The sequence below is a fragment of the Narcine bancroftii genome, chromosome 7 (genome assembly GCF_036971445.1).
Source record: "Narcine bancroftii isolate sNarBan1 chromosome 7, sNarBan1.hap1, whole genome shotgun sequence".
NCBI classification, from domain to species: Eukaryota; Metazoa; Chordata; class Chondrichthyes; order Torpediniformes; family Narcinidae; genus Narcine; species Narcine bancroftii.
The window spans coordinates 103,446,082-103,459,597 of NC_091475.1; the positions used below are offsets into that span (position 1 = coordinate 103,446,082).

A 13,516-nucleotide genomic window follows, 5' to 3' on the forward strand; every position below is an offset into this window, starting at 1 on the left:
AGGGAGGAACTATATGGGAGGAAGGAATAAAGTTGAGTTGATAGGTGAACTAGAATGGGTAAGAGGAAGTTCATATGGACAAACGCAAACTCTGGCAGTTATTTTTTTTCTCAAACAATGAATTTATGTGACTAATCTTAAACTTTAACAACTCAAATAATTCTAGATGAGATTAAAAGTGTGATTTTTTTTTCTTTTATGAACTTTCATCAAATGTATCAAGTCATAAAATGCAGTACAGAATTTCTTGATATTGAACAACAATAGAGAAAATTATATTTGATGTTTAATGAAGTCTCTGTTGTAGGTTGATGAGCGAGCTTTGCAGCATATAATTGAAATGGGGTTCAGCAAGGAGGAAGCAAGACAAGCTCTTATGGAGCACAGCAATAATTTGGAAAATGCATTAAATTTTCTTCTCAACAGCATCAAAATGCAACCTATGAATAATTCTACAAGAGGTAAATTCCAAGGAATGATGTATTCATAATACAACTTGGTTTTCTTTGAAACCTTTGAATTCACACCCAAAAAAAAGGAGCTTTTTCTATTTTTTCAAATGTTTTATTTTTTTTCATCAGTGCATACTGCTTTAATCTGAGTAAAGATGTAAGATCAGTGTTAAGAATGTCATGCTGCCTCTCTTTAAATAAAGTATTTGTCATGTTTACTGTTTACAATGTTAGATTAACTGTTGTCTGTTACTTTCAGAGAATCTGGGTGCATCTAACAAATTTTGTAGTTTCACAACTAGGAATTTTTTTATTGCTTGATGATATTGTTTGCTTTCTGCACTTAATTTACTTTTGCACTTGAGGTTCAACTCTTGCTTTTTTATGAGTGAGAGAAACTCAAATTGAGCAAAATGTTAACAAACTAGATGCCACAGTGATGCCGAAGTAGAGCTGCATATGAAACCTAACATTTGTCTGGGCCTCTTGTGTTCATGGTCTCGTTGAAGTTTGCACATTCTTCCTATGGATGTGGTGGTTTCTTCTGGGTGCTCTCGTTTCCTCTCGCTTTCCAAAGATGTGCAGGTTGGTAGGTTAACTGGCCAATATCACTTGCCCCAAATGTGTTAGCTCAGTCATACAATCTGGGGCAAATTGATTAAGATTTGGGGAGAATTTTTACTTTAAAAAGGATTAACGTAGGAGTTACGCATGCAGGATGTTGATGTACAGTGAGGTGTGGTTGGCTGAAGGGCATTTTTCTGTGCTGCTTTTCTCTGTGACTCTGAAAATCAACTTACAATCACATAGCTAGGTGGGAGAAAAAAGGAAAGTGGTTTAGGTCTGTGCAAGCAACAGCATTTTGGCAGAGCACTGATGAGACAAAATAATCTTCCTGATATGTGAAAGGGATTTTGAAAGGGATTGGTTCACTTTCAAGCTTAATCCTCAGAAATGAGTTTGTCATCTTCCATAAAAGAGACAATGTAGGACGTTGACTATAAAATGATTGGCAAATAATGTGGATGTGACTTTGAGTATAAGCAGTAAGGTTTACCACTATTTACAATAGTACAAGAAGCAGATTTGGAGAACTGTTGAGTATAGAGACAAACTGTAGAGTGAGACTGATTAAATACTACACCAGATACCTGCATTTAACCATTGTTCTATTGAAGCAAATAGTTTTGTTTTTAAAATTGTCCTGCTCTCTTGTGATATCTCAGTCATTTGTTGTTTCAAAAGCATTTTACTGTTTAATGATTTTGAGAATTTATGCTAAATGCGTGTTTTCAATTCAAATGCTTGATTTTTATTAGGGAAAGGAAGAGGTAGAGGGAGATCAAGACCTGAAGATGATGATGATTTAGTGGGTGCCAGACCATCTGCACCAAGCACTTTGTTTGACTTCTTAGAATCAAAGATGAGTTCCTTGACTGTTGAAGGTTGGTGTTTTTTAAAAATTTATTTTTCTGCAGCATCGACTGAGGAAAATGTGTTAATAGAGCAACTTAACAAGAAGTTGAAGATATTGTTTTTTAATATTTACGTTGATGTTGATGATGCATCCAGATATATTCGGCAAAGAAAATGATGTGAAAAGTTATGGGCCATAACACTGGTTGCATAAAGCACCCTGATATTCCAGTGTGCATGAGATAAATGTGAATCTAATCATTTGAATGGAATAAGACTCATTTTAGATTGAAAATCTGAAGCTTAACTCCGTGAATAAGACTTTGAAATGACAATCTCTCGAATGTTGCAAGATTTTTGAGGAGATCAGACTTTGTCTTTAGTAAAAACACAAAAGGCTGGAGAAACTCAGCTCGTCAAACAGTGTCCTTTATGTAGCTCAAGTAAAAATACATTCCCGGCGTTTCTGGCTTGAGCCCTTCATCAAGGTATGAAAGAATGTCGCCAGGCTTCCGAACAAAATGATGGTGGGGTTGAAGTGGGGTGGTAAAGACAGGAGATGATGGGTGGAGAAGGGGGAGAGGGGATAGCAGCGATCGGGGGAGGAGAGATGGCTAGGTGGGTGGGGGGGGGAGAACTGGAAAGGAGGAGGAGAAAGTAAAAGCAAACATCTTGGGAGAAAGCAGAGAAGTCCCTCCTCCCCCTCCACCCACCTTTTAACCCACTTCCCATCCTTTTCAGACACCTGTCAACATTCTTTTATACGTTGATGAAGGGCTCAAGTCCAAAATGTTGGTTATGTATTTTTACCTTTGCTACATAAAGGACACTGTTTGACCTGCTGAGTTTCTCCAGCATTTTGTTTTTACTTCAACAGTGTCTACAGATTTTCGTGATTTACTTTTGTCTTTAGTATGGCCATTTCAGTCCTGCATGTCTTTTAATTTAGTTTTCATTTTTCTCACGATATCAAAAGGGCACTTTTGCGCTTCTACCGCTTTTTCTTGAAAAGCATTTTAAAGGGTATTCTTGCTGACACTATAGTTGCTTCTTGACAACTATAGTATATATTGTAATTTTTTTTCCACCTTGAATAAGATAGCATGCAGTTCCTGACTCTCTCCAGTCCTCCTTGAATTTCTTCCTATAAATCTATTACAAACTGGGTTGAATGGATGCCTCATTTGAATGCTCGAACAGGCTTGTTTAGCTGAGATCTCTATCTTCAGCTGCATAACTTTTTAAGTTCTATTGTTCAATTTTTTTTTAATTGTTTTTCAATGCCATTCAAGTTACTGCAAAAAGTGGGAATTAGTGCTAAAGTTTGCTACCTGTGCAATAATTTGAAAATCTAAAAGTAACCATGGCAGTGATAGATACCAAATTTTTGATGGATCCCAAGTTGATAAGGCTGCTTATAGGTCAGGAGTTTTCCTTTTATATTACCACAGGTCTCCTCTTTATCTTTTAAATGTCTTTAAACCAGATTATCATTATTATTATGATTCTATAATACGAATCTCCTTAAGGACCAGAGGAGATGAGAATCATAACTAAATATATTGTGTATCTGTTTAACTGTGGAGCTGGAGATAAGCAGGAGTGAGGTGAGGGAGGAAACTAAAGATGGTTTCTTGGGCATGGCTGCGTCAATAGTAGGTGGTATTAGCGGTCTTGGATTGTGTAAAAGTGGTGACATTTCTGGGTCCAGACAGATACATCCCAGAACACAGGAAGGAAGTATGTTTTTGGAGCCTTGACTGATATTTTTAACTCCTTGCTGAGACAGGAGTTATGGAGGAGGGCAAATGAGCTGCTGTTATTTAGTAAGGTCTCCAAGGATAATCTGTTACCTACAGACCTGTTAGTTTGATGTCAGTAGTAGGGAAACTGCTGGAGTGAATTATGAGAGATAGTCTGTTAACATTTGGATGCCTACGGAAAATCAAGGAGATTTGTGCGTGGGGAAATTGAGTCCATTGACAGAATTTTTTTGAAGAGATGACAAAGAGGATAGAGGTAGTTGATGTTATTTGAATGGGTTTTAGTAAAGTGTTCGAACGGGGGTTCCAGTACATAGCTGTTTAAAGATGGTGAAGAGAGGATCTGGGATTCTTGCCTCTATTTGGGGTATTGAATATAAGTGCTGTGATGTCGAGCTGAAGTTATAAAAGACATGGTGAGACCACACATGATATTTTGCAGAGTTTTGGTCACATAGCTAGTGGAAAGATACAAAGTTGTAAAGAATGCAGAAGAGGTTTGTAAAGTTGTCAGATTAGGGAAGTAGAGTTATTGTAGGAGTTTGGGGGGGGGGGGGGGAGGGCGTTAAATAGATTGTGAGGATCTTATTGAAGTCTATGAAATCATGATAGACAAGATGGCCAAGCCAGCTCCATAACCAAGAAAGCCCAGCAACACCTCTACTTCCTGTGAAGGCTGAGGGAAGTTCATCTCCCACAATCCATCCTCACGACATTCTGCAGAGGATGTATTGAGAGTTACCTGTGCAACTGCACCACCACCTGGTTTGGAAGCTGTACCACCTTAGACCGCAAAACCCTGCAGAGGATAGTGAAGTTGGCAGAAAAGATCATTGGGGGCTCTCTTCCTACCATGAAAGACATCTACAACACTCAATGCAGGCAAAAACCAATAAACATTGTGAAGAACTCCACACACACTTCATGTAAACTGTTCTCCCATCTGCCATCTGGTAGGAGGTACTGTAACACTTGGTCCTTATGTGCAGATTGGACAAGTTTTTTTTTTCCCCCCAAGCCACCAGACTCCTGAATTCCCAGAACATATGTGGAGAGTGTTCTGTGGACTTTTACTGTATATGTCTTAATATTTAATATTTTAATGTGTTTGACTTCTATTCTAACTTGTTTATGTAAAAATGCTTCGTGGTCCTGGAGAAATGCTATCTCATCTTTACCGTGCGAGCATGGTATGAAGAATAAATAAAAGTGACTTGACTTGAAGGTGAATAGTGACAGTCTGTTTCCCAGAGTAGGAGAATCAAAGATAACAAAGAATAACTAGAAATGAGTTATCTTTACTAAAAGGTATAAAATTATTTTGAATCGAAGGTGTTTTAGGTGATATTACTAACTTTTGTTCCAATTACATTATTTATTTTGTTCCAAATGGGAATCAAATGTTTAAACAAAGTTGCCTCCTTCGCACCAATTATTAATATTGAATCCCATTTCCCATGAATTTTGAATCCCATGAATTCCTCTGCTGATTTCTTTCCAATTTTATCCATCTCTATTTTGACTTATGGGCGTTTTCCAGGTCCTTCGAATAAATATCTGGTTTCATAATGGTATTAAAAATGTAGAAGATTGTTATAAACAAGGTCAATTGATGTTGTATCAACAGTTAAGAAATATATGTGGAGTTACTCAAAATAAACTTTTTTGCTATCTTTTTTTAAAAGATATTTGTGAAGAAAAATTAGGTCCACCATTGTATTTATCAGCTTGTAGTGAGTTGAAGGTTCTTATCAGGAAAGGTTGTACTAAGAAATTTATTTTAGCAATGTATCTTTAATTATAAGCAGGTAATATTAAAAAGGAATACATAAATTTAGACAGAAATTGGAGGTTGATTTAAATATTACAATTGATAGACAGAACTCTGAAAAGATTTCATGTTAAATACCATAAATGTTAAATACAGTTTAGTTCAATATAATTATTTAAATCAATTATATTTAGCACCACAAAAACTGAACAAAATGAAATTGGAATCAGATAAATGTTTCTGATGTGGTGAAGAAATAGGAACTTTTTTTTATACTCAGTCATGCTCTAAAGTTAGAAATTTTTGTACGGATTAATGGTGTTGTTATTCCTCAAAATCAGATTTATTTTTGTTGGGGAACATAGAAGGAACAAGACATGAATTAAAATTATTATTTTATCATTTTAAATTTATTAAAATAGCTTTGGTGGTGGCAAGGAAGTGTATTGCAGTGACTTAGAAATCAGATGCAGATTTGGGTATGGAAAGAATGGGGCTTGGAAATTCGGTGTTGTTACCTTTGGAGAAAATTGCATATAATTTGAGAAATAAATATTCACCTTCTGGCTTAAGACCTGTAATAATCTTCCCTAGAGTTGTTCAATATAAATACTGTAACATCCCAATGTGTGAACTAATCCTTTGTTCAATCCAGATTAATATTTTTTCTATATTTCTCTTTTTTATATAATTTGTTTATATAACTATATATTGTGTCTTTTTATCATTATTTTTTATAAATTGGAGGGGAGTAAGAGGGAGGGGAGAGTGGGTGAAGGGTTTAATATGTTATTGTAATTTTAAAATCAAAATGCTGTTTTTCTATAATGTAATTACATGGATGAAAATTTTAAATAAAATATTAAAAAAGCACAACTATAAGTGGGATTTAGAAAGGATGTGAGGAGGCAGTTCTTCACTCAGAGGATTGTGGGCATATTGAATGAACTGCCTCTGAAGCATGACTCCAATAATCTTTTGGGATTGGCTATTTTGGCAACATTTTCCTTTAAAGGTGTTAAAAGGTGATGGTATTCTTCACTTTTTGCTGAGAGTTGTGTTGACCTGACTGTTTAAATTTATAATTCAGTTCCTCAGATCTTAAATCGAAATCATTGAATGTTGAGAAGTGGAATATTGGCTTTTTGCTTTTCAGGGCCATGCTATTGCTCTCTTGTTGCGACTCTCAAAGTCAAATAAGTGATTATCGTTGATGATAAAGGTTCATTCACTTCAGTTGGTGGTCAGCTTGGGAATGGATTAAAGATTAATCAAACAAGGGAATCTCAAGAATAGAGAGGTTATGGTGTTTAATAGGGTGCTGTGATGAAATATGATGAAAACTACATGCACAAGTTCTCAAGTCAATATTACATTCTATCATTGCTTCACTTGTGCATGTTCATATTGCTTTTGCTATTCTATGAAAATAAGATTGCCATGAGATTCATTTTTTTTAATTAATAAATTTAATTTTAACTAGTGTTCAATTTTTTCTTTGCACCAAGATTGCTTTTTTTCCATATGGATGATTGAGATTTTTTTCTCTTCTTTTGGAATCTTCTCTGACTGCCTGATGTTCCGAGTAATTCATACAAATTTAAATAGTAGCAGCAATTACATCTTTTTGGTTGAAGTTTAAACAATCACAAGAGTGTATATTAAGATGTTTGTCACAACTATTCTTATAAATGTAGTTTAAAGAAGACTTCTTGCTTTAACGGTACATGGAACCCCAGCTAGATTGCATTTAGAATACTATGATCAAGGAAAGATGGGTGCTCAACAAAAAAATCAGCAGATTGATTATTGTAATGGCAGATTTCTCATGAGAGTTGAAGCTGGTTTCTTTTGCATTCTTGGGAGTTCACAAAAACGAGACAATCTCATTGTGGTGTACGAGTTTACAGTCCTTGGTAGGGTCGATATTGATTTTATGTATCCTCTGGCTCGATAGCTAGACCATAGCTGACTGCTCAAAGTAAGAGGTTTGTTAACCAGGACAAAGATTCAGAGAAACTTAGTCATCTAGAGGGGAGAGGTATTTTAAAATTCTCTACTCTGGAGTGCTTTGAAAGTTTGATCACTGCACATGTTCAAGGCAGTGACTGATGAATTTCAAAATTGAGAATGTAGTGAAAGTGACACTGATTTAAAATTTTTTTTTTTAAAGAAGCTTTTATTGTTAAATGTTATGTAGGGCATAAGGGATGGGTTCAGTTAACCCAAGTAAAATTGCTATCCATAAAATATTGCAAGTTGATTACTTTTATATATTCTTGGCAATGGGGGAGTAGGAATCCTGAAATACTGCGTGTGTTTTTAGTGGTGTTTTGTCTACATTGTTTATGCAATGCAGATGCAAATGAAGTTTAAAATGTGTGCTTCCATGTTCACGTTTTTTGTTATATTGTACCCGATACATTGAGAAGGATTCTTCTGCAAAAGGTCTAGCAAATTAACTCCAAAGTTCAAACAGCCGACAAAGTTGCAGTTACAGGTATAGATTTACAATGAACTAAATCAAGCCATACACACGTATTTATTTTTGTTTTCCTTAGAGTCAAAAATGCAACTTCCGCATCATTCAGGTCCTGATAAACACATTGCAGTGAGGGGATTTCAACAGAAGAATACATCTTGGAATAATGATCGGCAGCAAAAACATGACCGACCACCTCGATTTCAAAGGGAGAATATATTGGCAAGGCAGGGTTCTGAGAACTTCGGCCCACAGAAGGGCAGAGGCCTTGGCAGGCAGACCTCTTTAGGCTGTGGCCACTGGATTGACGATGGAAGAAGAGGAGACAGACATTATGCTGGGCTTGGACAACAAGTAGTTCACATGGATGGTGAACCAGTTAGAAAGAGTAAGGGAGAGAGTCCAATAAATAAATTTGAGGATGGTCCAAGTTTGATGGAATTTAAAGGCCGCCAGAGTCAAAAAGATAAACTGGAAAATAATACCCAACAGAGAGGAAAATTTGAAAACCAGCGACATAATTATAGTCTTTACAATGAGCGGAAAACTATGGAACTATCTCAAATAATAGGAGGTGGAATCTCAAAAAGTGTGAATAATGGAAAGGACTTCAATTTTCACTTTGACAATTGCAATGCACAAATTGCTACATGTAATGCATCTAATGGACAAATAGATCCCTTTCAGAGAAAGAGAACAGGACCTATAAAATCAATGGAATCTGTCCAGTCAAAGCTTGCTGAATATTCACCAAGCAATAATGGAATTTATGATTCAGTGTCAAAGAAAAGAACTGGTCCAATCAAGCAGGAAAAACCATGGGAAAGACCTTATGACATTGAGAACACTACTACAATGCTGTCAACTAAAAGACAGCTTCATGATTGGAGACCTGGTGATCAGTGCTTGGCTCTCTACTGGGAAGATAACAAGGTAAGATTGGTTGGCACAGAGTATTTGTTTGATTATGGTCTGCCTTACACCTCTGTCTCCCTCCATTTCCTGTTGGAGAGGGGGAGCAAGAAAACTTTCAATATGGTGGTCGGGCCTTCTCTGACTTGCAGCTTCAGTCAGCCTTCTCTCCTCTCCTATAAGGTCCCTCATCACCTGTGCACCCACCATTTTAATGTCATAATTGTACTGTTCTCTGCACTTGAGTCTTTTCCTTGAAGAAACTTTCACAGTGGAGTTTTGGGCTTTTTAGCCAATCTTATTATTCAACAGGCTCTGTGTTAGTAATGAATATAATTTTAATTAAGTTTGTGAGACATTATATGCAGCGTATGAGCAATAGTTCAGAAGAAGTAGATGAGAATTATGACACTATTATTCCTTGGGTGGAAGATGTTATCCATTCCACATATCCCTTGTTTGCAATTTAGTCTCTCTTCCCTAACTATTCTATATTCAGTGGCTCAAACATACCAGGTATATTGCACAAATATGCAGCAGAAAATTGCATCTCTTTGGCACTGCTGGTACTTTTTTCTATGCAAAGATGTTGATGTAATTGTGTGCTTTTCTTTCTTTTGTTATTGTTTCTGCAGTTGATCAGGCACACTGATGGCCATGGAAGTTGAAGAAATTTTACTTTTTAAGTAAACCATATTGAATTTTTAATTTGCCTTGATTTTTAACGGGAAAAATAAAGCTTTGATAACTTGAAATAACTTGATATCAACTGCAAACTCATTAATTTAATTTTGACTCTCAAATTCCTTTTATTTTGAAGAATATTTCTCGCAAAAAAACTAGGGTGCATTTAATTTAGACAATACATGGTCACAAATAAGCTTATATTTTTACATGAAACCTGGAGGCTCAAACTACCTTCAACACGACAAGATTTTAAAGATTTACCATGTCATTAAACTGTTTCCAGTATGGTTAAATGTACCTATCTTATCACTTGTATGTGCATAGTTTTGATTTCTCTTCCTGATGTTTGTTCTCTTGGTAGGAATAAATTATTTGTTTCTCTGCTGGGCAGTTATAAACGTAATGGTATGAACATTGATTTTTTTTTCTCTTAAGTTTGCCTACTCCTGTACTATTATATTAAACTCTGCCCCTCTTCCCAGTCATCTCTCTCTCTCTCTCTCTCTCTCTCTCTCTCTTTCTTTCTTTCTTTCTCTCTCTCTCTCTCTTTTTCACAGTATCCAATGCCCTGTGGCCTTTTAATTTCTCCCCAATTTTCTTCCCCTTCATGTTATCATAATATCACGTTTCTTTAGTTAGAGTCCCAACTCCAAATGATGACTGACCAATTCTACCAATGGATATTGCTTGATACACCAAGTTCCTCCAGCAACTTGTTTGCTCAAAATTCCATCACCTACAGATTTTGTGCTCTTTTTTGTCCAGTATATTGCTGCTATTATTGATTAAAAATCTTTATCGTCTCAAGTCTAAATAGAATAGAGAAAATTATAATGAGTTTATCGTCATATACATTGAACAATATGCAAATGCACCAAAATTCTTACTTGTTGGATCAAACAGGAAAAAAGTCATTTACCGCAGCATACATTTTCTTAAATTAAAATTAGATAATTACAAAAATAGATAATTATTCACAGATACCACAGTCCAGGAAAAAGGTGATGCTACAGTTGTGTAGACAATCCTCTTGTGATGTTGGAGCAGTCCATAATTAGTGTAACAAGAGAACTTTGAAGAGTTTGATAGCAGTTGTAAAGAATTATTTCTTCAACTTAGAGGTGTTGGACTTTGGTAGAAATAATTTTTTTTTCTCTCTGCTGGACAGTTGTAAACTGGCCCTTCAAGCCAAAGATAGCATTGAGATGTAGTTGTGACCAGGGTGATGAGGGTGCTTTTGTAATGTTGGATGCCTTCCTGAGACAGCATCGATCACAGTTGTCTTTGCTGGATGGGAGGTCAGACCCTATAATTGATTCGATTCTATTTGCTATCTTCTGCATTCATGGCAATCAAATTACACCTGCAGAAATTTGGAATGTTCGGCAACATGCCAAATCTCCTCTGACTACTTAGGAAGTGTAGTAATTGGTGTACTACCTTCATGGTTGTCTCTGTGCTGGCTTCAGAAGAGGTCTGATGTTTGGACTGCCAGGAATTTGAAGGTACTAACCCTCTCCACCTCCTTCGCATTAAAGTACACAAGTAAAGATAAAAGGTAATGGTCTCATTATTGTCATGTAATACAACATTTAGAATGTAACATACATGAAATTCTTTAACTTTGTCTACCATAAGGAAGATAGTCACCACTTTCTCCAGCGCCCCTCTCAGTGTATGCACTTGGCCACCCCTTTATAAAATCAACAATAATATCCTTGGCGATTGTTTTTCTGGAACCATATCTTAATTTCCTCTTCTATTTGGACTCTTCATCTCCAGTTAGCCAGGCGATTACAATAGTTTTGTAAGCAAATGAATGGATTGCATTGGAGCTGAACTTGACCAAGTAATTAGGAATGTACATGGAATGGAGTAGGGGACTAAATACTCAGCCTTGGAGTACCCTTGGAATGGTCTACAAGCAGGAGGAATTGTTTGGTTTCTGTTTGCTAAGTGCTAACAAAGCATTTTTGGATTTTTTTGTTCCCTAAAATACAGGAAGGGGAGTGTTTTGATCAGGTTTGATCTCTGCAAAAAGATCCAGAAAGATAAATTGAGTGAGTGGATAAAAATTTGGCAAATAAACTTTAAAGTAAGAAGTGTCAGGTCATGCACTTTGGGGGGGAAAAAAGAATCAAAAGGTAGACTTTTATCTACATGGTGATGGTTATACATTGGTGAAATACAGATGGATTGAGGTTTTCTTGCAGATGAATCACAAAAATAGCAGACAAATAGAAAGCAAATGATGTATTCATCTTTTCTAACAAAGGATCTGTAGTTTAAAAATGGGCATGTTTTGTTACCATTGTACAGGGTACTGGTTTCAAAAAAAAACTTGGATTTCTGTGCCCTTGTATAGCAAAGGGTAATTGAGCATTGAAGCAGTTCAAAAGAGATTCATTTGTCTAATTCATGGGTTGTTTCTCCCATATGGCTGAAACACAGATGTTTTCTTTTCCCTCTGTCAGAGCTTAGATTTATTGCAAGATGCTAAATGGATGTGTTAAGGAAAATGGTGAGATGTTTATGTTTGCAGAAATGAGAGGATAATGTTGTAAAAGAAGGTGGTGCTCATTTAAAATCATGTTGCAGGAGTTATTTTTTCCTCTGTGGATTATGAATTTCTGGAATTTTCTATCTTCGATTTTGGAGGCTACATATTGGGAGTATTTAAAGAAGAGCAAGACTATGAGAAAATAGCACAAAGGAGGAGCTTAATAATTTTATGCTGAAGATTTAGCATAAAACAGTATAAAAGGATTTGTGTTACAGTTCTTTGGTTGAAACAAATTAATTTTTATTACAACCCAGGCCTAATAACAGCATGTGGAAGACTTAAATGTGCTCTGATAGTATGTTGACAAAATATACTACTAACTGTCCAGTTTAAATTTCATTGTATTTTTTTTCCCCTTTTTCAGTTTTATCGCGCAGTCATCAAGGCACTTCATCCTTCAGGAGTGACAGCAGTTGTAGTGTTCAGAGGTTATGGAAACTATGAGGAAGTACTTCTAAGTAATATTAAACCACTTCAGGAGGAATTCTGGGTGCGTACTCCTTTAAATTGTTTTCTCATATGAGGTTGACATTGCTCGGTTGCTCCAATACATTTTTCTTTTTCCTATTCACAAAATTGAGCTTAGTTTTCAAAGACTTATTTTGAATTCCTTTTATGTTTTCAAAATTGAGGTCTCAATTCAAATAAATTTATTGTTTCATGGGACCAGAATATAGATGCCAACCAATTATGCCATTCAATATCCACAGCTCTGCCATTGATACAAAAAAAATCATTGGTTAGAAAAAAGTCTCTGCTCCATTATCCTGTCCAATATTCAACAGGAGCATCAATGATTTTTTTCTGGTGAGACTAAAATATAAGTAATAGTTTTGCTCCATTTCATTTTGATGTTGTTTTGATACCCATTCTCTATTGGTCTTGGATTGAAACAAAAAAAGCTATAACTCTCAGCATTGTAATGTCAGAGAATGGAAGAGAATATTAGGCTGGAACTCAGCATTCTAATGTCAGGGAATGGAAGAGAATATTAGGCTGTGAATGTCTGTTGAAATAATTTGTCACTAGAGGTCACGTGGGATGTGGGGAAAGTGAGGAGGATGGAAAAAGAAAATAAACGTGGAGCACCTGAGAGATTGTGGAAAAAGGCAAAAAGTAGAGAATGTGCAAATTTTATTCCTTTATGATTTTAGTTAGTTCTGCTGCATTTTAAGTTGAAAATAATATTTTGGGCCCAACTTTGTATGAGCCTGATTACTATGCTTATGGATTTTGATCATGGGAGATCAACTGCGTCTATATTTTTCTTGGGAAAAACATTTATGTGATCTAAATATGTAGTACTAATTGAAGAGTTGAACTTGACTTACTAGTTCATTTTTGCAACTGAGTTAAGTATTTTGGGGGGGGTTCCAGCAGCCCACTGGAATAAAATTTGAGCTGCCCATTCACTTTTTCAAGAAGTTGGGTATTATTAGACATACTCATGCCATATGCAAGAGATTTTCA

General features: G+C 35.9%; 1 protein-coding gene across 7 annotated transcripts in view; it reads left to right on the forward strand.

The window, feature by feature from the left end:
- tdrd3 (tudor domain containing 3) overlaps window positions 1-13,516 on the forward strand; it is an 85,600-nt gene that overhangs the window by 53,676 nt on the left and 18,408 nt on the right. For all 7 annotated transcript variants that reach the window (XR_011342043.1, XR_011342044.1, XM_069890663.1 and 4 more), the window contains 4 exons: window positions 308-461; window positions 1,772-1,897; window positions 7,964-8,817; window positions 12,411-12,536. Coding sequence is in view for 5 of the 7 variants with exons in the window: in XM_069890663.1 (XP_069746764.1) it covers window positions 308-461; window positions 1,772-1,897; window positions 7,964-8,817; window positions 12,411-12,536 (1,260 nt within the window). In the remaining 2 variants the exon portion in view is untranslated. The remainder of the gene's footprint in view (window positions 1-307; window positions 462-1,771; window positions 1,898-7,963; window positions 8,818-12,410; window positions 12,537-13,516) is intronic.